This window comes from Mycetomoellerius zeteki, unplaced genomic scaffold (genome assembly GCF_001594055.1).
Source record: "Mycetomoellerius zeteki isolate Tzet28-1 unplaced genomic scaffold, Tzet1.0 scaffold364, whole genome shotgun sequence".
Lineage (NCBI taxonomy): Eukaryota > Metazoa > Arthropoda > Insecta > Hymenoptera > Formicidae > Mycetomoellerius > Mycetomoellerius zeteki.
The window spans coordinates 638,364-662,717 of NW_017257354.1; the positions used below are offsets into that span (position 1 = coordinate 638,364).

The 24,354-nt window shown below is 33.2% G+C and overlaps 2 protein-coding genes and 2 long non-coding RNA genes across 6 annotated transcripts in view; 3 read left to right on the forward strand and 1 right to left on the reverse strand.

Moving 5' to 3' along the window:
• LOC108725857 (WD repeat-containing protein 26) overlaps positions 1–9,451 on the forward strand; it is a 12,564-nt gene extending 3,113 nt beyond the window's left edge. The window contains exons 3-11 of one of the 2 annotated variants that reach the window (XM_018453116.1): positions 1,731–1,890; positions 2,645–2,815; positions 2,991–3,164; positions 5,459–5,647; positions 6,869–7,135; positions 7,505–7,650; positions 7,731–7,939; positions 8,083–8,274; positions 8,401–9,451. In XM_018453116.1, the coding sequence (XP_018308618.1) occupies positions 1,731–1,890; positions 2,645–2,815; positions 2,991–3,164; positions 5,459–5,647; positions 6,869–7,135; positions 7,505–7,650; positions 7,731–7,939; positions 8,083–8,274; positions 8,401–8,456 (1,564 nt within the window). In that variant the 3' untranslated portion in view covers positions 8,457–9,451. The remainder of the gene's footprint in view (positions 1–1,730; positions 1,891–2,644; positions 2,816–2,990; positions 3,165–5,458; positions 5,648–6,868; positions 7,136–7,504; positions 7,651–7,730; positions 7,940–8,082; positions 8,275–8,400) is intronic. The other variant, XM_018453117.1, reaches the window with a different exon arrangement.
• Positions 9,452–12,655: 3,204 nt separating this feature from the next.
• Positions 12,656–16,256, forward strand: LOC108725811 (uncharacterized). The gene is made up of 4 exons (XR_001936765.1): positions 12,656–12,980; positions 13,137–13,653; positions 13,793–13,953; positions 15,971–16,256. It is a non-coding gene; the product is annotated as an uncharacterized lncRNA (long non-coding RNA).
• An 869-nt stretch (positions 16,257–17,125) lies between these two features.
• On the reverse strand, positions 17,126–19,715 carry LOC108725815 (uncharacterized). Of its 2 annotated transcripts, XR_001936767.1 has the most exons (6): positions 19,630–19,715; positions 19,368–19,531; positions 18,911–19,124; positions 18,629–18,734; positions 17,709–18,409; positions 17,126–17,582 (listed from the first exon to the last, which is right to left on the reverse strand). It is a non-coding gene; the product is annotated as an uncharacterized lncRNA (long non-coding RNA). The 2 variants fall into 2 exon arrangements; XR_001936766.1 differs by having other exon boundaries at positions 17,126–18,409.
• Positions 19,716–23,535: 3,820 nt separating this feature from the next.
• LOC108725855 (flavin-containing monooxygenase FMO GS-OX-like 6) overlaps positions 23,536–24,354 on the forward strand; it is a 15,682-nt gene continuing 14,863 nt past the window's right edge. The window contains exon 1 of the mRNA XM_018453112.1: positions 23,536–23,623. The gene's annotated coding sequence lies outside the window, so the exon portion shown is untranslated. The remainder of the gene's footprint in view (positions 23,624–24,354) is intronic.

The following is a 24,354-nucleotide window of genomic DNA, read 5'->3' on the forward strand; positions in this document are numbered from 1 at the left end:
TTAAGTCTGGTGAACGGGAAGGCCACATAAACGGTCCACCGCGTCCGATCCACTGACCAGGGTAACGTAAATTTAAATAATTTCGTACTGCTACTGCAAAATAGGGTCCTGCACCGTCCTGTTGGAACCACATCCTTTGCCTAGTTACTAAATCCACGTCCTGCATGAATTCCCACAAACGATCTCTGAGCAACTGCAAATAACTTGCCCCAGTTACATTTCCGTCAAAAAAGTAGGATCCGATTAAGTAGCCGTTTACAATTCCACACCAGACCATTAACGACCATCGATGTTGATGGTCAACAGGTCTATGCCAATATGGATTGACATCGGACCAAAGCAGTACGAAATTATTGAAATTTACGTTACCCTGGTCAGTGGATCGGACGCGGTGGACCGTTTATGTGGCCTTCCCGTTCACCAGACTTAACATCTCCTGATTTCTTTTTATGGAGGATAATCAAACAATCAGTTTATGAACACTCGCCAACGACGAGAGAGGATACGAAGCAACGTATTGGAAGAGCTTGTGCAGCTATATCCCGAAATGTGTTACTGCAAACTGTGGGCAGCTTTCACAAAAGGTTAAACTTGTGTATCCAAGCTAATGGAGGTAATTTTGAACAGCTTCTTCGTGGTTAAATCTTTGTGCAGTTCAGAGTATCCTTGTGAGAGGCAAGGGGACTCACATTAAAAAAGCACCCCATGGGAATTGATTCTACTACGTCCACGTCGTTGTTCCCGGGTAATGCTAAAAGTAGAATGAATGTTTTTTTCTAGTCTGCAACAAAATACATTTTTTTCATAACTGATGAACACGACTTCTGTAAAAGTCAATAGTACTAACTGGTAGGTGCAATTTGATTTCTCCACAGAATTCAAATTTATAATACAAGATGGTTTTAGGTTTTGACGATTACAGCGCCATCTTTCAACGAAAATGACTTCAATCGTAGGTCAAATCAATGTAATTTTTTCTGCAGAATCCAAATGTGCAATAAAAAGTAGGGGTTTCCATTTAAGATTTTTATTTTCCCCCCTCACAGCCCCCGGGGGTGAGGGTGAAGGGTCGAATTTGGTATCATTGGATGTCCCCCTTCCAGACGAACAACTTTCATTATCCACTTTTTTTGATCCGATGCGTAGTTTTCGAGATATTCAGATCCGAAACTGCAAATGGACTACCCTGTATATATACAGGATGTTCAGTAAAGACTATAACAATGCTTAAGAATAGATTCCAGAGATCATTTTGAGACGAAAATTCTAATACCAAAATGTCGAGGCTTTAATAGTTTTTAAATTATAAGCACTCAAAGTTATCAAATCATAGCGCCTAAAGTTCGCGCGTTCAAATAAAACGAAAAATCCAACCGCACCTAAGTGCGTGAATTGTAGGTAATATCCGCTAACTCTAAGTACTTATAATTCAAAAATTATTATATCCTTGACACTTTGATTAAAATTTTCGTCTCAAAATGGATCTCAGAAATCTATCTTAAGCATTGTTACGATTTTTATTAAACGCCTTGTATATTATTGTTTAATAACATTGGCAGGTAAAACATTTATGTTTATTTTAATGTTAATACTCATGTCTGTACATTTATTAATATTGAAAAATTACAAATTTACAAATTTTGAAAAGATCTTATATAAATTTTTAATAAGATTAAATATGAAGATCATAATTTATGATTAACGAGTAACAAAAGATATATTATTTTTAGTCGGACAGCAGATTTGCTTATGCAAGAATCGGGCTGTCGTCTAGATCATCCCGCTGCAGCAAAATTTAGGCAGCATGTTATGGATGGCGATTGGAACAAAGCAGACCATGACCTTAATGAACTGAAGTCTTTTTTAGATAGTGCAAACCAGAGTTTAGTGGTAAATCTTTTCTCATATAATTGGTGACTGTGTTCTTATAGATTGTATGTAAATATTTGTTATATACCTTTTTATTATTTTTATTATAAATAGTGTATAATAAATATATTAATTTTTTATTATATATTTTTTATTATTTTTTTGTTATACGTATGCATGTATATTTATTACACATAAGATAAAAATGTATACATTTTTTGCCATGTGTATGTATATGTGAGAAATGTTCGTATGCGCGCGCGCGTATGTGTGTACATCATCTAAGGTAATCTGGTACTGAAAATTATATTTGTACAACTTGACATTTAAATTAATAATCAGATGTAAACATTGACATTGCTCAAATATAATAGTAAAATGTAAACAATTTGATGGCACTAATGAAGAGTCACTACAAAATTATACCATTTTAAAAGATTTATCAGTACAATGAAATGATCTTTAGAAAATAGAATTATTTTTAAATTTCAATTAATACATAAATATAAAGCTTCGTTTCCTTTAATAGCTTTTTAATGCAATTTGATCACAAATTGTATTAAATATTGTAGAATATTGATATTTCAAAGTTACAAGATTTTTTGCACATATACATATACACAGAGATACTGATGAAATATATTTAAATACTTAAATACTAAATAATGACAAGAAGAAAGATAATGTAATTTTAATAAGCTAGGAAGATGTGCAGACAAACTTTTAGTAACATATTTGATTGACAATTCGATCGATATCTTTTTCTTGTCCATAGGAGATGAAATTCTTATTGCTAGAACAAAAATATTTAGAATATTTAGAAGAAGGCATGGTGTTTGACGCGTTACATGTACTGCGCAATGAGCTTACACCCTTGGGGCATAATACCGGTCGTATTCATCAGTTATCTTTATTTATGATGTGCAGTGGACGAGATGAATTACAGGTATTCCATATGTTTGATTTAAATAACGAACACAGATTTCGTATGGCATTTTATTGATTTAGGTCGTGTACTAATAAGTTCCTACAACAACTGAAGCTTTCTCATTCTTAAAATATAGTTGAAACTAATTTATAACTGAAAATTTGGTCACTAGCAAATGGACACTTGTTGACAGACACGTGCAGGTTGGGATGGCAAAGGATCAGCCTCCAGGGCTGCGCTTATGGACAGACTGCAAAGATTTCTGCCACCCTCCATTATGTTACCGCCACGCAGACTTCATTCTTTACTTTGTCAAGCTGTGGACATGCAAAATCAACTCTGCACGTATCATATAACACATTCGCAGGTATATATTAATGAATTAAATTGCGATTTGAATTGCAAACTATGATGTTTTTTGTAATATTACTTTTTATTTTTATATTTTAACTATAAGAAAATGGAGTTAGAGAATTCAGTTTGTTTTGTAACTATATTTCAGAGAATTTCTTTAAATTTTTTTATGTTTGTGTTTGTGTGTGCGTGCGTGCGTACGTACATACACGTACACAGAGTGTCCCAGAAAAAGTGTAGGTCCTTTCACTGGCAGAACATTCTAAGATGAAAAGTCTTATACGAAAATATCGAGACTATAATACTTTTTAAATTATAAACGATTACAGTTCGCCAATTGTAGCGTCTGAAATTTGCGCATTCAGGCATGGCACATCGCGCACGTGGTAGCGAAAGTGTTCTTGTACATTAACTCGCTTTTAAGTATTGACATAATTGATGCGCTTACTAATGTGTCTAACTGCCGAAATTTCTATTTTAAAGCGTTAAAGGTGCACCCACAATAGAAGGAATAAGGAATTAGGAATAAAGATTTCAACCTATCGGATACACTGGAATACACGGTTTCTGATAGGTTGAAATCTTTATTCCTTATTCCTAATTCCTTATTCCTTCTATTGTGGTTGCACCTTAATGGTGTGACTGCTTTCTGTGCCAAAAATGCACCCCCAGGGGGGGGGGTTCAAATCTATCCAGAACACAAAAGTTTGATTTGATTGCCACCTTTCGGAAGGCAATGGTAAACCACTGAGAGTATATTTGCCACCGCCGGCGTTAAAAACTGTAGGTCTCGTATATCAGTAGATATATCAGTAGGTGCATTGATCCTCTAGGTTGGGGATTCGACATTAGGCTAACAACCTAATTCCGGAAAAATTATTGTTTCGAAACCTCATCTCCAGAGAAGGCCCGGGTTCGATTTCGACCGTACCATTGAATGGAATGATGTTATAGTTAACAGCGCTTTAAAACAGCAATGTTATAATGATTATGTAGAGTCTTTCTACATTAATAATTTCATAAAAAGGTTGAATATGTGAAATTCGACAAAAAAACAAATAATCCGAAAAAATGTTAAATATTAATTCAATTTATATATAATAAATTGTTGATACATGTCTGTTTAGCAATTGCAAACATAATATCAAAAGATAAGAGAAATAGTATTGCATAAATTATGTGCAAAAAACGTATACACTTCCAAATTTATAAAATTAAGCACACCATTCTTTCAGAAATAAGATATTCTTCGATTTCTTGAATATTTTATTTAGGCAAAAAAAATAGATAGTTAAAAGTATGTATACTTTTTTCACGATCGTTCAGGGATCGTTTTATTTCTTTATTTTTTTTTGTTTTTCATGGAAATCGAAAATTATTATAATGATCCTACGCTCAAGAAAAAAATTGGTACATTGAAATAAAGTTAATAAAATCTGGAGACACGGTAGTGTCTCGGCGCCAAGCGCAGCGACACTGCCGTGCCTCCTTTACGCGAACCGACGAGTTGCGCTGGATCCTTATTCACATCGTTATGAAAACTATTAGTTTTTAAATTATTGAAGCATAGCGGACTGCGATTTCATAACGATGTGAATAAAGATTGTATTCTTTATGTTCTCTTCATGTTTATATGGAAAACTGATTGCTTCATGTGATTCTGCAGCCCAAAAACTATAAAGAAACGTATACATTTCACTTCCTGATTATGGGCAAAAATCGATAATTTTTATCCGTTCTCCTTTAGCAGAATAAAATATGATGCATATAACAAATTTTTTTGTCATGTGTTTTTTATAAAATAATATATAATATATGCAACTTCATCGATACCTTTTGTTTAAAAATATTGTGTTATGTAAAAAAAGCAGCGAATTTTCTTTCCATAACATTTCTTTTAATTCTGCATGTTAAAGTATTAAGATAATTTATCTTGTTAAAGTTCTGTTAGTTGTCAAAAAATAAATATTTTACTTCAATTCTGATATATTCTGACATGAGATATAAAATATCTTATAAAACATTTATTTTTCGATTGTACATATTCTCTTATAACTACGAAATTTTTGCTATAAGACATATGCAAAAAGTTTTTTTTATAAAACCTCATTTTTCAAAGTTGTACGTATGACTTTTAAATTGAGATTCTGTGCAGTACAAAGATGTCTGTGAAAGATTTATTTTATTGTTATTATTATACATATAACGAATCAGTGTATGTGCTTTTAAAATTGTGCTGTTAAAATTATATTCTCGACAATATCTCATTATGCAATGCTTCATAATGAAATGATTTTTCTTGTAAAGCAGACAAATCTAGAAAATGTCTCTCTACTTGTGGATCATAATTGTGGCGAGGAACAGTTTCCGTGCCATACCATACAGGTACTCAACGATCACTGCGACGAAGTTTGGTATTGCAAATTCTCACCCGATGGTCTCAAGCTCGCCACAGGTTCTAAAGATATGACTGTAATTATATGGGATGTAGATCCAGTGAGTATACATATGTAATACTGTATGCGCGTTAGTAGTATGTGTATCATATTCTCTCGAATAAAGAAATTTGTTGTGAATTTTTTTTATCAACTTTGACATGATTTTTTTCAAAAAAATTTAAATATTTAAGTTTTTGAATAAATGATCAAAAACAAAAGATTTTCTAAGAATAAGTTTTAAAAAGAATAGACGAATAATAAACTATTTCATTTTTAGACTCATACACAAAAGTTTTTGTTGTGATAAACAAACGTGTTGCTATCGATTCTAATTCTTTAATCTCAACAATTCGTTGCAAAGTTTATCAGTACACATTGTTTCATAATTTATTATAATACATTATAATATTATTCAACCTTCTAGCTACGGAAAATATCAAATAAATTAATTTTTTTAAATGAATATAAGTATTTTTTTAAGCCAAGTATTTATTAAATAAGGCCCACTTATGTAATTATTATTATGACTATTGTTATTTATTTGTTATGTGTGGCTTATGCCAAAGAATAACGATTTTCAATGCTGCTATTTTGTAAGAAGCTAAAATTGCATTTAAATTACTAGAAATTTCCAAAGTATTAAAGAGTTAATTACAGACAAAATTAAAGATAATTGTAATGTTTGAGAATAGAGTAAGTCCTAAGGAATTTTCTTTTTATGATTAATAATCATTTTAAAACTGATTTAGAAAGATAATGTTTATTTTTTTATTTTTTATTTATTTTTTATTTCGGCCTTATATTCATATGCATGTAATAACGCCCAAAGTCAGAGCCTTAAAAAATGTTTTTTTCGTTTACAAATATTCTATAAATATATTTTATTTTTGTGAGTGAAAGAAAGATTTGACTCTCACTTAATTTATTTCAATATCCCCATGAATAGAATTTTTTAAACATGAAATAAATTAGGTGAGCCTTATTCGGCTCAGGTACCTTATTCATCATTTTTTAGACAATTTCAAGACTTTGATTTCGCTACTTTGATAGAAATTTGAGATTTAGTCGATACATAATATATAAAAATATATAATGTTGAAAATTAGAAAATTGTAGTAAATAATGATCTTTCAAAATTTTTGCTTAAAAAACTAATTAAAAAATTTACAATTTAAAACGAGTAGCAAATACCTTATGTGCGCTTAGTAGCAAATACCTTATATAATTTTGTTTCTGAATATATGTATAATTAATAAACACTTGTTTAAATGTAATGTAGGAAACACTAAAAGTGACGCATAGGAAAACACTTGAAGGTCATACATATGGTGTAGCGCTAATTGCTTGGAGCCCTGATAGCAATCATCTAATTGTTTGCGGTCCTGAAGATTGTCCAGAACTGTGGCTTTGGAGTATCGATACGCCTGATTGCGAATTACGCGTAAAATTGACACAAAGCACGGATGACTCGCTGACAGCTTGTGCCTGGCATCGTGATTCGAATAAATTTGTGACGGGAGGAATTCGTGGTCAATTTTATCAATGCGTACGTTAATTTCGAAATAAATAAAATTTCTAATCTTAATATTATGGCAATGTAAAGCTACTTTTTGAAAATTCTCAATAAGTAAAATATAAATTCTTTATAATTACAAAATATTGTCCAAAATTTCCAATCACTACAAAATAACAATGTCATGATTTAAGAACGAAATATGTTTAAATTATTTAGTTAAAAATTTTATTTATCTTGAAATTTTTAATCCTTACTAGATATATACATAAAACATTTACAGCTAAATAGTTAACACAAGAAAGATTTTAAAAGTTTATTAAACAAACATTCTTTTACCAAACATTCTTTTTCAATGTATTAAATTTTAACTCAGTACATTGTAAATATAAAAATATTCAGGATATGGACGGCAATGTTTCTGATTCATGGGAAGGAGTAAGAGTAAAATGTCTGTGGTGTCGCAGTGACGGGAGAACTGTTTTAGCGGCTGATACACATCACAGAATTCGCAGCTATACTTTCGACGACTTAGGCGATGCCACTATGTATGATTTAAAATGACTGATTTAACCTATATTATTTTGTGAGCAAAATTTTTTAGAGACATTTCTATGCACCATTACAGATTACAAGAGGATCATCCCATTATGTCATTTAGCGTAGACAAATCAGATCGACTCGTATTACTTAATGTGGCAAATCAAGGTGTGCATCTTTGGGATTTAGAAGATAAATGCCTTATAAGGCGTTTTCAAGGCGTCACTCAAGGACATTTTACTATCCATAGCTGTTTCGGAGGAGTTAATCAAGATTTTATTGCCTCTGGCAGTGAAGGTTTGTCATATGCAAAAATAAGATGTATTTTTATACATTACTATTACATCACTATATACTGTTTAGTTTTCTTTAAAGAAAAGTAACTATGCAACATGACTAATAATTATGAATATAATTGTTTTTTTCCTACTTTATTACAGACAATAAAGTGTATGTGTGGCATATCAAAAGAGAACTGCCTATAGCGATTCTTACAGGACACAGTAGATTAGTCAGTTGTGTTTCATGGAATCCAGTGTACCATCAAATGATGGCTTCTGTATCGGATGATTTTACAGTGAGGATATGGGGCCCGAGATCATTTTCTTCAGATGGAGAAAATGATAAGACAGGTAAGCTTTTACACAATAAAATCTAAGATACACTTTTTTCATGTATGAAAAAATTGCTCTAATGTATCATATTGGTATACTATCTTTCGCATTCCTTTCTTTTTCACGTATTTCTTATTCTTTCAGTTTCGCTTGAAACCAACTCTTCAAATAGCAGCGGTTGGCACGAGATGGTATCGTAGCGAATTACAGTTCTCAGTGTTCCCATGACCTCATGGTGTTCAAAAGACTGTCATGTTGACATTTGACTGTCGTACTGTCCTGTTGATTGTCATACTGACATTTTACTGCCTTCTGTAGCAGTTGCTCTTCTATACCTCTTGTCAATCTTAATCATCCACTGTGTACACACACACAGAGGTAACAGGAGGAATGTATATGTTTAGCAACAACTGCTAAATTGCCTGCAATTATTAAAACCAAAATCAACCATTGTGCGTAATTATCACATTTGTGTATTCTTTTTTTATAGTACCTTTAAATATTTTACATGCATCCATATATATGGCAGCCGTTGTGTTATCTTAAAAATTTGAATGATTTAATCGTCGGAGCTAATAATCGAAAATATGTGACGCAGCATAACACGATATAAAGTAGGTCATATGACAGAGTAGAAAACCAAGAAAGTTCCGTCTTAGGATTGTGTAAAGGTAAAATTATGTAAACAAGAATATGGAATGCATCCATGTATTGGGACAGTATCGTAGAAACACTATGTTTTGACAGGAATTTTGTCAAATTTGACTATAATTGTATCAATAAATATTGTATATAACAGTTTCAGATCTAGAGTTTTATTCTAAGTGGTTTATTGATTAATGACTCAAACATTATCTTGGATATGTGACGTCGTAATTTTCATCTTTTATTGAGAATAAATATTTAATTTTCAAATATTGTGATCTCACAAGGAATTATTGAACTTTGTAGATTGAAACAAAAATTCGAAAATATTTGATGCAGAAACGATCTTGTTGCGTTCACAGCAGCACACCAAACTGTAGAAATAAAAAGCGATAGTTGTCTGAAGTGGCTTTATTGTTTAGGCTTTTATAAAAGAATAATTATATATTAATTTTTAGTTAGAATTATAATTATGATTGCAAGTGCATGAGTGCAAAAAAAGTTATCCAGTCCATGTATATCATTAGGCTGTAACTTTATAGTAAAGCATCTAACATGAATTATAAAAATGTTTTTAAGTGAAAAACTTATTTATTTACATGTGATTGCACTATCTAAAATTATGAACATACATAGGTAATATCGGAAAAATATAAGTGTTGAACTCGTCTTATTAATTGCCATGTACTAAAAGATGCTTTTCCATTATTTATTATATTCAATAATTATATAATATAGAAACAAAATAGTATTATATAGGTGTTCCTCCATAGTGTCAAAATTGCTACAGCGATTTCAGCATGTGAAAACTAGTCGAAAATGTCTAATAAACATATGTTCGCGCGATTGCGAACGGTCTCGAAGTTACGGGATATTGAAATAAGAAAACGTGAATCGTAACAGAGAAAACAATTAAAGTTGATTGGTCGTCCTTGTCTAACCCACGTAATAGTATGGAAGAGAACTACAAAAACGTGGACATTATCCTACGTTTGATACACAAAAAAGGCTGGGATGTCCATTCTCAGGTTTCTCTTTGATTATAATAAATGTTTAATGTTCGTTATTCTATTTAATGCTTTACAAAAGATGCTTCATAAACAAAATTCTTCCATACACTTCGACACACTTTTTAGTACGCATTAATAAATTGTTTTGAACTTTTTGAAAAATATTTGGAGTTTCACGGATAATATCGGCAGCATTAAGTATCTCTTGCCACAATCGTTCTGAATGCTGAATTTCATTTTGGAGACGAATAAAAGATCTACTAGTCTATCAGAATAAGATTCAGGAATCAGAACAACAGAATAAACAGGACACTGAACAACATTTACTTCGATTTGTTTTCTTATTCAATACCCCATAACTCCAAAACTTTTCGAAATCGGACATGTCTATTAATCATTTCAAATTTTCGACTTGTTTTCATATGTTGAAGCCGCTGTAGCAGTTTTGATATTTTGTAGAGGGACACCCTGTATGTTTCATAATACATATATATTATATTTCGTAAACATAACGTACATAACGTGATAATATTTTGATAATTGATGATATAATACTGAATGAAATTTTAATATATTCGTTTTTTTATCATTGTTGTCTATTTGTTTATTAATAAAACTCATTTTTTTAATTCGATCATGATTGGTTTTTTTAAGTTACAATGAATATGATCGAAAGTATATACAATAGCAATTAACGGGATGAGTATATACAAAAAAAGATTTAATTTCTTTTATTCTCTGAAATAAACGAGAACGAGAAGTCTGAGACTATCAAGAGATGTAGGGTATACCTGTATATGTAAACATGTATAAATATCTTTGCAACATGTACGTATTACTATTAAACATATTTACACACAAAATAAACTTCTATAGTTAATGATCTTAATATTAATAGCAAGTAACATAATATTAATCACTATTATTATTTACATTTACCTCTGGTGCCTTAGCACTTTATAATCTAATCAAATTTACAATTTCTTGCGTAATTGAAAACTTTATTATTTAATTCTTAACTTTAAATAGATTGTGTAGACCTGTACATGATGATATGGTAACAAGCTATATAACTCCAAACAATCTCTAAGAATATCCTACAAATCTCATTTGCATATACATAGATCCAAGTTTTAATTTCTTTTTATTATTCTTATAGTAATCTAATACATAATTTTAATTAGATATATGAGCACTTCTGCGTAATATCAAATATCGAATTATCGTTTGTCATGAATTTTTGTATTTATTATTGTATAATATTATAAAAAGGAGCAATAATAATAACTTCCAAAATTTTTAATTTTTTCATAGATCAATATATATATATAAATAGTATAATAAGAATGAAAATGTGCACACATGATCGAATATCGATTTAGCCTTTTTCACAGAACGAATAAAAACAAAATTTTAATTTTACTTTTAATCGTGTAATTAAAAATTCCTTTTTTTATTAAAAATTCATTTTTTTATTAAATTATAATTATATAATGTATATTACACAAATTATTTAATCCTTCGTGGTCATACTTTTTGAAAGTTCCGTAATGATCACACTAGGACTCTAGCGCATTTAATCGTGGTTATTATACTCACAGTTTTCGTTTTTTGAAGTAAAAAAAATTATTGAACATATTTTAAACATTGCAGAACTTGGAAGATAATCTTTTAGATCAGCTTCTTGTCCCTCTGACGCGTTATTGTTATCGTCTGACCGTTAAAGATTTTAAACATACGAACCAACAAAGTCTTAGGCCCGGTTGCACCAATGTTACTTTAATTTTAAGCGAGACTTAAAATTCTCTTTATTCCTGTCTCTTTTCAGCTTTAAAACGAACTTTTAAGTCTCGCTTAAAGTCAAAATAACGTTGGTGCAATCGAGCCTTAATTGTTTACGTATCTATTAAGTTTTATCTCTAAAACACTATATCTGTTAAATTCTATCTCTACAACATTCTATAACATTTTTCTGTATAGTCGGGGTCTAAAAAGTTGCAACATATTTTTTTTTATGGGTTTCGGAATACAGCTTGCTCAACGAGCGATTGGTTCTTATTCGTGGATCGACAAATAAGAATCAATTGCTCGGTAAATAGGCAATACAATACCGTTGTTTGTTTCTGTTATATCACTCATTTCAACTATCGATTTTAAGATAAGCCTTCTCCAGATCTATCATTTTTAAGATTTCTGACTACTTAAGCCCTATAGACACAATACGAAGCAACAGCAACAAGAACAGCAATAGGAATAGTACAGAAATAAGCGATATATAATTGTCGCCTCCTGTTGCATAATGCTGTGAAAAAAATAAAAAGACCAACTAATCTGATCGCGTGTACATATATAGACTGTGGTATATTCTATCTGCTTCAAGATTATAGCATATATAAACAAAATAAAAACTCTGATTGGTAGACTATATAAGGCGATAAACAGAATTCCAACTTGTCGGGTCGTTATTGCCTTATTCTATGTTCCTATATATGTACATTGATTAATGCTGAAGTAATAAAGATCTATCTATCTATCTATCTATCTATATGTGCATTGACATAATGCATTCTATTACTAGTGCATTGCACCGTAATATATATAATATAAAAGGGTCGAACACTGTCTTCTGACCATCTAATACCGAATACAACGATACAGACAAGCTGATTAATTTGTAAGTTCGTATGTTATGAACAGTTAACGAGAGTAGACTCGATCAGGGAGTCAATTGTGTATCTTGAAATGGGATTTGTTTGGGCGACGTGTTGAGTGCGGACGTGTTTCGTGCGGCGCATGCGTAACCTCTTAACGGCTTTTTTTGAATTTTATTATTCTTGCTTATCGTCTACTATTTTAAGACGTTATCTGTTTTATTGTGACGGTCTAGCGATCTCTGCTGCATCTATCTTCCCAGCTTTAACCTTTTATCTCTAATCCAGTTCCCCCTTGCCTCTCTTTCTTTCTTTTTATCCTCTTTCCTTTCCTAGTAGTGGTGATATGCGAGAGGGTCCGTCTACGGGCCAGCTCGCCCCCGATCCGGGAGGAGAATGGAATTCTAAATTACCGAAAGTAAGTAACTCTGTCCCACTAGAGGATTTCAATACTTTCCTCGAGAAAGTTAATTTAACCTCGCGCGAGCCGAGAGCTTCATCATTGTCTCGCTTAGATAAAATTCATTCTGCCAAACAGCGCTTTTTAAAATTTCCTCTTTTTAACGATTTTAAGATGTCCCGTGGAAGAAAGGATAAGAAATCCATTAAAGGTCCAAAAAATCCTGAGTCTCAAGCCCACTCTACGAGGCAAGAACTTTCTTCCTCTCCGAAGACTTCGGATGATACTCACAAAGGGTTAAAAAGATCTCGTTTCCCTATTGTCTCGGAAGAAGGGGAGTGTGATAACAATTCGATTTCAGATATTTCTATGCAGTCTGATAGCCTATAGGACTACGGAATCGAGTTAACCTCCTCCAACAAAAAAACTGGTGACAATCTTCCGGTTACGGACAAAAAGACCTTACCAAAGTTTACTAAGCGTACTTATGATTCAGGCAAGACTGATGGGGAACCTCCGACTAAGAGTGCCATCATCTCGCAGTTAACTCAAGGCCCTTCCTCAGGCACTGTTTGTCAATACTTCCCCAGGGATCTCCCCCCCTACATTGTTTTGATTCAGAAGGCTTCTGACAGCCCTACGACTCGTATTAATCCAGTCATGGTCAGCCGCATCATCACCAACTATGTCGGTAATAACATTGTGGAGATTAAATTGGCCGGACGTAACAAGGTCTCGGTCGCACTAAATAATCATGAAAAAGCAAATAATATCCTTCACCTTGAATCATTAAAATCACATGATCTAAAAGCTTCTATCCCTTCTTTTAGGGTTATGAGAACCAGCGTTGCCAAAAATTATTCTGGACATAATTGAGGAAACTATCCTCAAAGAATTCACCTCTCAAGCAAAAAGCATTTCAGTCCGGAAGCTACAACGCAGAATTATAAAGGATAACAAAGACGAGCTGATGCCTTCCCTCTCAGTTATGGTAAAGTTTCAGGGCCAACTTCTACCTCGTGCACTGACTTATATGCATGTTTCCTTCCCGATTATCCCTTACATTCCCCGTGTCCTTATGTGTTTTTCTTGTTTGCGATTTGGTCACATTAGTTCTCATATTCGACTGTGATTGGTCAATTTTCTACGACTTAAGACCCTACGACTGCTACGACTTCTATTGTAGACCCCGCATTAAACTTCTGAGTAGTTTCTCTCCCGAACAAGGTAACTCCAGCATGTATCAAAGCCTCCGACAAATCCAAGAGATCCTTGCAAACTTCACCAAAAAATTTTAATTTATTATGTCAGCTCAATCCTCTAATAATAACAATAACTCTTCCCCAGCTTATTCCTTCAGGCTTTCTTTTTAGAATTGCCGTGGCGCCTTATCCAAAAAACCTGAGATTGAGAAGATGATGGAGGATCTTGACATTTTAATACTCGCTGAAACTTGTTTAACTCCTCATCATTCCTTTATAATCAGGGGCTTTGACTGCATTAGACGTGATTCAATTTCTCACGATACCAGAGGCCTTCTCATTCTGGTCAGAAGTTCGATCCAATACTCAATTATTGACCCGCTGCCGGATCTCCTGCCATCTATTGAAATGTTGACTATAGAAGTTTTTACCTGCAATTCTTCTTTTCCCATCGTCGGTATTTATAGACATCCTAACTCTCCTTTTCCACGCGATACTATCAATTGATTTCACTCTTTCTTAAGTCAATTCCCTTCACTTTTTCTTGCGGGTGACTTTAACGCCCATTCACTCTCTTTAGGGCGCTCACAGAATCAACTCGGCGGGCACTATTCTATGTGATCTTGTGAAATCTTTAAATCTCATCTGTCTAAATCCAGACTCCTCTCCTACTTTCATTCCTCATCCTTCTAAAACTCCATCTGTTATCGACCTTTCTTTCTCCTCCGCTGATCTCGCCCTCCTCAGCCATGCCTCGGTGGGATCCAATTTTCATGGTAGCGATCATTTTCCGATATTTGTAACGATTAATGAAAGAATTAAATCGATCAACGTCTTCTCTCACAGAATACGCTTAACTCGATTTCAGTTGAAACTCGTGACCCCATTACTCGTTGAAAAAGCATCCGCCATAATTGAGGAGACATCCGCTGCTTCCTTAACGATCTCTCCGGAGGAAGGATACAAAACCTAGTTATTTTCTCTTCTAACTCTGATTTTACATCTTCCCTTCACTCTATTAAACAATCGCTCGCTAAATTTCAAGCATTTTTGAAGGATAGAGGTCTTGAGATTTCGGCTAACAAAACTCAGCTCATGATATTCTCTAGGAAAAGGAAATCACTGCCTGTAAATCTTGGTATTTCTCTCATCACCCCTTCGTCCTTCATGAGATTTCTTGTAGTATATCTTGACCCGAAACTTTCTGGTTCCAAGCATATGGACTACATCATTTCGAAAGGTTAACGCTGTTCTCTCTATGTTGCGAGGAACGTGGTGGGGAGCTAACCCCTTACTACTGAATATCTATTATTGCCATGATACGCTCTTCTTTTGAGTATGCCTCACTTATCTTTGCCTTCAAGTCCAACTTGTCCTCCAACCAGTCTTCTACTAAATTACAGCGGGTCCAGAACCAGGCTATTCGTCTTGCGTGCGGATATCGTAATTCTACTCCCATCAATGTAATGCACGCCAAAACCAAGCTTCTTCTTCTCAATCAAAGAACTCTTAACAGCCAAATATTTCATTGGGATTATCTCCATCCAAGATCATCCGGTTACCAATAAACTTCTAGACTTATATACCTTGTTGCCTAACCCTGATTCTAACCATTATCTCAGCAAAAACTTTCCTGCGGCGTTGGTCTTCATTCGCATATAGTCACACAGGAATACCCTTCACTCCACTCCGTCGTTACCTGCATATCAAAACTCTTACTCCTCTATTGTAGAGAATGCTACATTTCTTTCCCTTCCCAACTCAATCCTCAAAAATCTTGACGATATACCTACCCATGTCTTTCAGTTCGTCTTTGAGGAGGTTTTCAAATCTCAGTTAAGCAACACCACGGTTTTCTACACTGATGGATCTAAGGTTGATGATATTGTAAAAGTACATCTAAATGACTATGTTCACACCGAGATCGATCGATCAATACACGGCACGATTTGTCTTCTAGCAACAGACAGATCTGTTGATCAGGAACAAATAAAATATCGAGTAGGCAGTCGAATGTTATCCGTCGAGTCGAAAGGATGTGTATAGCATAAATTGTAAATCTGCTGACCAATTTATTAAAAATAAACCTGACTTTAATTCCAAGACTCTTATTGATTATATAATATAAATCATCAAGAAGATTTGATCTTACAGCTCAGAAGTGGGATATTACAATTGATTTTGGATTAATACGTCTTTTGATCATCTTCGGAGTCGTTAATGGATTTATGGAGCCCGATGCTTTAACACTATTGTTGTTGGCAGTCTTGACTTGAAATTACGGAAAAATCCGCCATTGTACGATCTTATATAGAAGAGATCAATTGAAGGTTAGCATACATTTTGCTTCACACAATACGTAGTCCATCCGGAGTAGTTTTACCTTGACATCACATCATTTTCTTTGTCTAAATGGATCGAAGTTGCTTGGATCAACTCTTTTTTGAAGAACTCAAGTTAGAAGTTCTCAATTATGGATTTATACCAGCCTCTTCTCGTGAATGGCTGATTGATCAAATTATGACTCACTCGGAACAAAATGATCCTCTTATTTTGCTTTTGCATCGGCTGGTGGCACATCATCCAGCAATGTACGAGTTTCAACTCAACCATCCACTAATACGTGCGATTCGTCTCGTTCGAGGTCTTCTCCTCCTGTTCCTGATCCTTCAATGTAGCAGATGTTTGGCTTCTTTACTGAATTCTTGAAGCAACAGAGCGAAATGATGCAACAAGTTATTCAATTAGTAGCCTCGACTCGGATCACTAACGTAGAACCTCATAACTCCGAGTCTTTTTCTGTCCTTTCGGGAGCATCTGTCCACGTTCAGAGGCCTGCTTTAGCTTCAGTTCCTGTTGCTCAAGCTGTCAATCTTCTAGCATCCCAGCTTCCCTTCTTCTCAGGTTTGGAAGATGAAAATGTTGTAATCTGGATTGAAAAAGTAGAACGTGTTTCCCGTATCCATACAGTTTCCGATCAAGTAACACTCTTAGCTGCCTCTAGTAAGCTAAATAAGACTGCAAAAGATTGATTGGATCTTAATTCAGGTACTGTAAATGATTCCTGGTTAAACTTAAAACAAGCTATTGTTTCAGAGGTTCAGAAGAGATATACCTTTTCACGTAATATACCAAAAGGTAGAAAGTCACAAATGGAATTATATTAAAGAGACCTTTCAGGATTATGCCACGCAGAAATTGAAGCTTTTGCAAAACCTTGGTCTACCCGATAAAGAAAATATTAATTTTTTGATCTCAGGTATTGGCAATCCTTCTCTAAGAGTTTCAGCTTCTTTGATTCAAGCGGAATCACTTGATCAATTCCTGGATAAGAATCACTCACTTATTTTGGCTTATGGTGATCCTGTCAAAAAGACGTCTCCTGTTCCTGCTAAATCTTCCAATTCTAAAGTTAATCCTAAGAAAGAAGAGGTATCAACTGGCAAAACTGATTCCACAAAAGATTTATTTTGTGTCTACTGTCGGACAAAGGGTCATATACGAGAGAATTGCTTCCGACTGAAGAAAAAAGAGCAGAACTCACAAGTTTCTTCTTCTGGTCATGCATCAGCGGTTGCTGCAGTCAAAGAAACGTCGCCAGCTCAATCCTCTGAATCTTCTCAGTCCTGCTAGACTTCCTTCTAACGAGTCGTCTGATGGTGTCTGGACACCATGTAACTGTGAGCTACGGCCATTAATGGATGTTTCGATTAATTAGTGTCCTCATTTGACGTCACGTCGGATTAATTGACAAAATTTATTGTCCACGACCGCTACAATCTATCAGTATTGTGATGTTTCTTTCTTATTTTTATTCATCGTATCCTATTTTTCTTTTTCAAACACTTATTATAATCTTCTTATAATCTTTAGTATATAAAAAAAATGCTTCTTTTTTCGGTAATCTCTTACGCGGAAAATAAAAGGTTGACAGCCTCTACGCGTTCCGCGAGTCTATGAACAGTTGGAAGACGGTTAAGCCTACGACTCTTGAAACTAGGAAAGGTTTTCCCACACAAGCAATCGCACGTATCTCATCGTGCCGAGCTCAAAGCCTCGACGAATACGACGAATTTAGCGGGAATCGCGGTAACTTCTCCGGTCCCGGCGAAGAGCAAGATTTCCGCGGTGGCGAGCGAGAGATATATCCACGGTGGCCTCATGAGTTCCATCAAACTGTCCGACGGTCTTTTTCCGACTAGTCTCCTTCCTCACCGACTGTGGCACTTATAGATGTCGAATCTTCTAACAGCATAAACGACAATATAAGTTAAGGTGACGGCGATAAATAATACGAGTTGCTCTTTAGATGCATTAATTGATACAGGAAGTGCTGTATCTTTTATCCGACCTTCAATCTTTTCAAGATTTATTAATAAACCTTTAGATCAATATATTGAATGTTCCTTCACTTACCTTCAAAGCATTAAATAAATCAATAATTAAAGTTTTTGAAGAACTCACTTTCAATTTTCAGCTAGCAGTTTTTCAAAATAAAACTTTCAAAGTTCCATTTCTTGTTTTGGAGGATGATGAACTTTTTGTTGATCTAATTCTTGGTCGTGATTTCCTGCAAGCGTATAAAATTGTTATTATTTGCGAATCTTTTGGAAGCGAAAGTTCAAAGATGCAATTATTTTCTGAGATAGCTTCTTTGAAAGATAATTGTCTATCTATTTCACCTACTTTAATTAATGATATATCTTTTGAATCTGATTTCGGTCCATCGGTTAATGAAAAACTTACATCTTTAATTCATGAAATCGAAAATCCGGCTGTTATTCCGATAGAGGATGGTCATGCAGTCACGGTGTCTCTTAAAGACAACACGACCTATTCTCATATTCTCCTCGACGCTTTGCGTGGTCAGAAAGAATTCAGATTCGAGAGATTACAGACGATCTCTTGCAAAGAGGTATAATCAAACCAAGTATTTCTCCTTATTGCGCGAGAGTGGTACCTGTAACCAAGAAAAACGGTACAATGCGACTATGTGTCGATTTGCAACCGTTGAATGACCGCATTGTTAAACAAAAATACCCCTTTCCATTAATGGAAGATTGTTTTGCTCGACTTGGCAATAAGAAGGTTTTTTCTTTACTGGATTTAAAAGATGGCTTTCACCAGATAGATGTTCATCCGGATCATACAAAATATTTTGCCTTCGCGACCCCTGATGATCAATTTGAGTACACCAAATTACCCTTTGGTTATTATGAATCTCCGGCCGAGTTCCAAAAGAGGATGATTCAAATTTTCCAACCCTTTTTACGTGAAGACAAAGTGTTGATTTATATTGATGATATTTTGGTGCCATCTGAATCGGTCGAGGATGGCTTGTCGACTTTGAAAGAGGTACTTTTGTTGCTGAAAAGATACAAATTTAAACTTAATTATAAAAAATGTCACTTTTTAAAACTGAGAATTGAATACTTAGGTTACATTCTTTTCCCTTCCGGGATTACCTTAAGTGATCGATATGTTAAAGCTGTCAAAGACTTTTCAGAGCCAAAAAATGTTAATCAGCTGCAGCGTTTCCTTGGTCTTACGAATTTCTTTCGTAAATTCATAAAGGAATACGCTGTTAAAGCACGTCCATTACATAATCTATTGAGAAAGTCAGTTACATTTAATTTTGATCATGATTATTTGCAAGCCTTTCAGTCTCTCAAGAATGAGTTAACCTCTTACCCTGTTTTACGATTATATAATCCTTATGCTGAGACCGAGCTTCATACGGATGCGAGTGCGTTAGCATTAGCTGCCATTCTTTTTCAAAAACAGGATTCTGACAAATTGGCTTCTATTGCATATTACAGCCAGGTCACGAATTCAGCTGAATCAAGGTATCATAGTTTTGAACTGGAGATGTTGACTGTGGTGAAAGCCATCGAACGTTTTCATATATATCTTTATGGTTTGGAATTCACAATTGTAACGGACTGTCATGCCTTGGTTTATGCAATTAATAAAGCACATTTGAATCCAAGATTTGCTGGATGGACTTTTAAGACTTCAGAATTATAGATTCAAGGTCTTACATCGTTCTGGTCATAGAATGGCACATGTTGACACTCTCAGCAGAATTTCTGACTCTGATGTCTCAGCACTTGTAGAAGCATTACCTCTCGAGAGAGAATTAGAAATAAAACAATTGCAGGATCCTAAGATCAAGGAAATAGCTCAACAATTGGAATTTATGGATCATCCGAAATTTGTGCTAATTCAAGGTCTTGTGTATCGTAAAAACTCAGATTCACCACGATTCGTTGTTCCTGAATCGATGATCGAAAATAAAAAGTTTTCTAAAGGATCTTAATTGAATCGTCTCATAAATCAAAATTTTACTTCTGACATCGTTTTTTGCAAATATGGCCATAATTGAAGTAAACTATTTATATTTATATAATAACCATTTAAAGGTTTTTACTTTATTTGTTATATCATTACCTGATTTACTATAAACCTTTAATGTCGAAAAATATTCCTTCATATACCATATAATAAGAATTTAATTTGAAAATCATCAGCCTTAAATGCTTCTTTATATTTTTTTGAGTGTTGTATTGTTAAAGAATTGAAGATATCGAATAGGTTGTCTATATTTTCTATAAATGTAGCAGTATTTGATGCACCTTTTGATAGCATATCTAATGAGATAAAAGTTCTTAAAGCAGCAGACACAGTATGGCTTAAAACTTGCAAATTTAACCTTCATTTTTTCAAAATTTGTTGGATGTATATGCGAATCACTTAATTTAGACGCCAACCGATTATCGTTATTTTTGTCTACATTATATAAAGTTTCGATGTAGGTCCAAGAAATGCATTTCGAATCTACTTCAATAATATTTGTAATAAAATTATTGCGAACGGCTTTTAAAATATGTGGTGAGTCAAAAAAATTCTATTATTATTTACTTCAAAATATGGTCGTTCGGTAGTAACGCCTAATTTTTCCGACATTTGTACAAAATTACTACCTATGTCGCTAATGAAAGCAATTACGTTTAATCCAATAGCTTGTAATTTCACAAGCTTCTAAAATAACTCTTTTTACATTATCAGCTTTAAATGTGGAATTGAGGAAAAAATAATCTAGCGGTTTTGTTTCCAAGATTGATATAAACCTCGTAACATAATAACAGCTATATTACACGCTGATAAAAAGGATTTGCCATGTTCATGATCTTCAAAACCAACAACTTCATCAAGATGGATATTATAAGTAAGATTTGCTTTTAAAGCAGCTTCATCCATACACATAATACAGAGTTTGTCAACATTATTAAAATTATATACTTTACTTTTTAAAACATGAAAAATATAATCGTGTGTGTTGTGTGATTTTCGATTGCAATTCTTGAGGTAGGTAAGTAAAAAGTATTGCTTAATAATTTATAACTTTTTGGTGAAGAAAAGTAAAGTAGTAAACAATTTGTTTAAATTCCTTACAATACTTTTTACCTTTTTTAGATTATTTATGAAGTTGTGCTTGAATTTTGACAAAAGTAGTTATTTGTGGCGGAAGAAATTTGTCGCAATGCGAATTCCAATCTTCAAATGTAAATAATTTTTTTTTTAGTTTCATAAAATGCAATCTTTTTTTCTAGTCTGTTTATTTTCTTCTGAAGATAAATGTTTTTGTATCTTAACTTTTTTTTTCTTAGAGTATTATAGGATAATTTTGATTCGGTTTGCGCGAACTTAGTTTCCATAACTATATCCATAATTTTGATATTCTTATGTTCAACATTTTTTATTTTATCTTCTAGAAATAATAAAAAAATTAAAGAATTAAAAAATTAAATAAAGTGAATATTTTTATTATTCACCTTTGTCAATATTAATCATTTCTGTTCCTAAATATTTATGTGATTTAGATATACTTGGTTCATTTACATTTTTTGCATTTATTTTTATTTCTGGTAATTCCATAGTAACATTAACATCAGCTGAAGTTTATTTTATTTGAAGAATCAGTTTCAATAATTTTTATATTTAATAAAACAATAGAACAGGTTAAAATAGAAAAAAGCATTAAAAGTTCATTATATAATTAGTAAAATTATTGATACGTTAATAATAAATAGTCAATGTGAATCAGTTATATTTCAATTAAATTTGATAACAAAAAGGAAACTTATTAAGAAATGTATAACTGTAAATGTAAAAATGTAAATATAAAATTACAATTCAGAAATAAAGTTAAAATATTTACATTAACATTTATCATTTTAAATATGAAAATTTATTAATGAAATTATGTAATAAAGTGCTCTATATACATATAAATTTAGTATAGATTTAAACAAAACAGAATATATAATTTTTACCTTCCACATTTACTGATAAGGATTCCACATTTACTGTTGACAAATTTATTGTTGGAATTGCATGTGTGATTGAAGCCTATTTCTTAAATTATTTAAAAACATTGATGGTGTGAAATGTTCACTACAAATTCTATAATTTTTATTTAACTTTTCTAAAGCTGTTTCTATACATCTATTACAAAATTGCAACCATAATTTAGCTCTAAAGGGAAAATGTATCCAAATTACTATTTTATTTAAACATATGTGCGTATGTGCGTGCGTGCGTGCGTGTGTGTGTGGTGAGATTAATAAATTTTATCTTTCGAGATCTTTTGGAAATCTAAAAAAACTAACTCCCTTAGTATCTGTCACATTTTTACAATCTTTTACAGCGCAACTATATCCACCCATTTTAATATTTCTTTTTTATTATTTTTGTGTCTTATAATGCCTATGCAGAACTGGCTTTGCGCCCTTCCCAATTATAAAAAAAAAACGGTGTGATAGAGGGTACCTTTATATTCCTTTTCTACTTCTTTATTATACAATAATATTGTGGGTTACTCTAACCTTATTGAACGTTATGATTCGTAATTGGCGAACAAAGCCGCCAAGCCGCCATATCGTCAGTTGGATTTTTTGCACATGCGCATTGAAATTTTATACCCTGGAATTTTAGCTACTGGTTATACTGTGCCTCTACCGCGTGAATCCCAACCTCTTTAGGCATCTTTAGGTTGTGTGATATACGAGACGAATTTTTCATCTCGCAGCGCCGAATCTCCTGGAGTTTACTGATTACTCATTTTATCCAACGCTACATCAGACGTGATCTGGCCATATTGCCTCCGCTTATTTTCGGGAGGCAGGAGTTAAGAAGAAGAAGAAGAAAGTGTATCTTGAAATGAGGTGAAAATTCCAAAAGTGAGCAAATTCACTAGTTATTGACCAATTAAATTATGAATATTCTAGTGAATTTGCTCACTTTTGTAATTTTCACCTCATTTCGAGATACACAATCGACCCCCAGAATTAGAGGGATCTTCGCTATGATAAAAGAGATGGAGTTTACATTGAATAACCAATAACATGATATGTTCTAATACCAAAAACGTACGTGGTAAAGATAAAAGAAAATGAGGTATGTGAATTTTAATTGGTTTCAATGACTCACGAAAAATGACTCAAAACTCCGTTTACAGATGAATCATAAAATATTTGTAAGAATGAATATTCGTAAACGGTCTTAGGGTAGATAAAAAAAGGGGACAAAAACGAATAATAAAATAGGTCTCGGTAGTCTAAAGGCTTAGGACGCTCGCACGGAATGCAAGAGATCCGGGTTCGACTCCCGGCCGAGGCATTATTTTTCGCAATAAGTTTTATTACAGTTTTTAAGTTGGGGAATTTGGGGGGATTATTAATATTTTCAGATTTGATTGCGTTGAAAGTCCGACAACCATATCGGCACGCAATTATCAGTTCTGAAATTAATTCATTTAAATGAATTTACAATAGTTCAACATCTTAACGTTCTGACCGTTATGGCGCTTCTTAATTTAAAATTATTATGTTTAACATTAGCGGTCTTTCAATCTTATTATTGAATATTAAAATCATACAAAGTAAATAGCAGGATCAAGGTTTATCAGAACTGTCTAGACGTTATAATAATGATCCAAATTTCTCAAATTTATTTTAGGTGTCGTAAGTTCTGAAATATTATGTTTATATAAATACGATGTTTACTTTTTTTACTTGCCTCATTAATCCGCGAACTGGGATGACCCCAAAACTTTCAGCTCGAAATTATACTTTTATAAATGAGAGTTTAATCGGCCTCTCTCCCTTTCTCTCCCCCCCCCCTCCTCT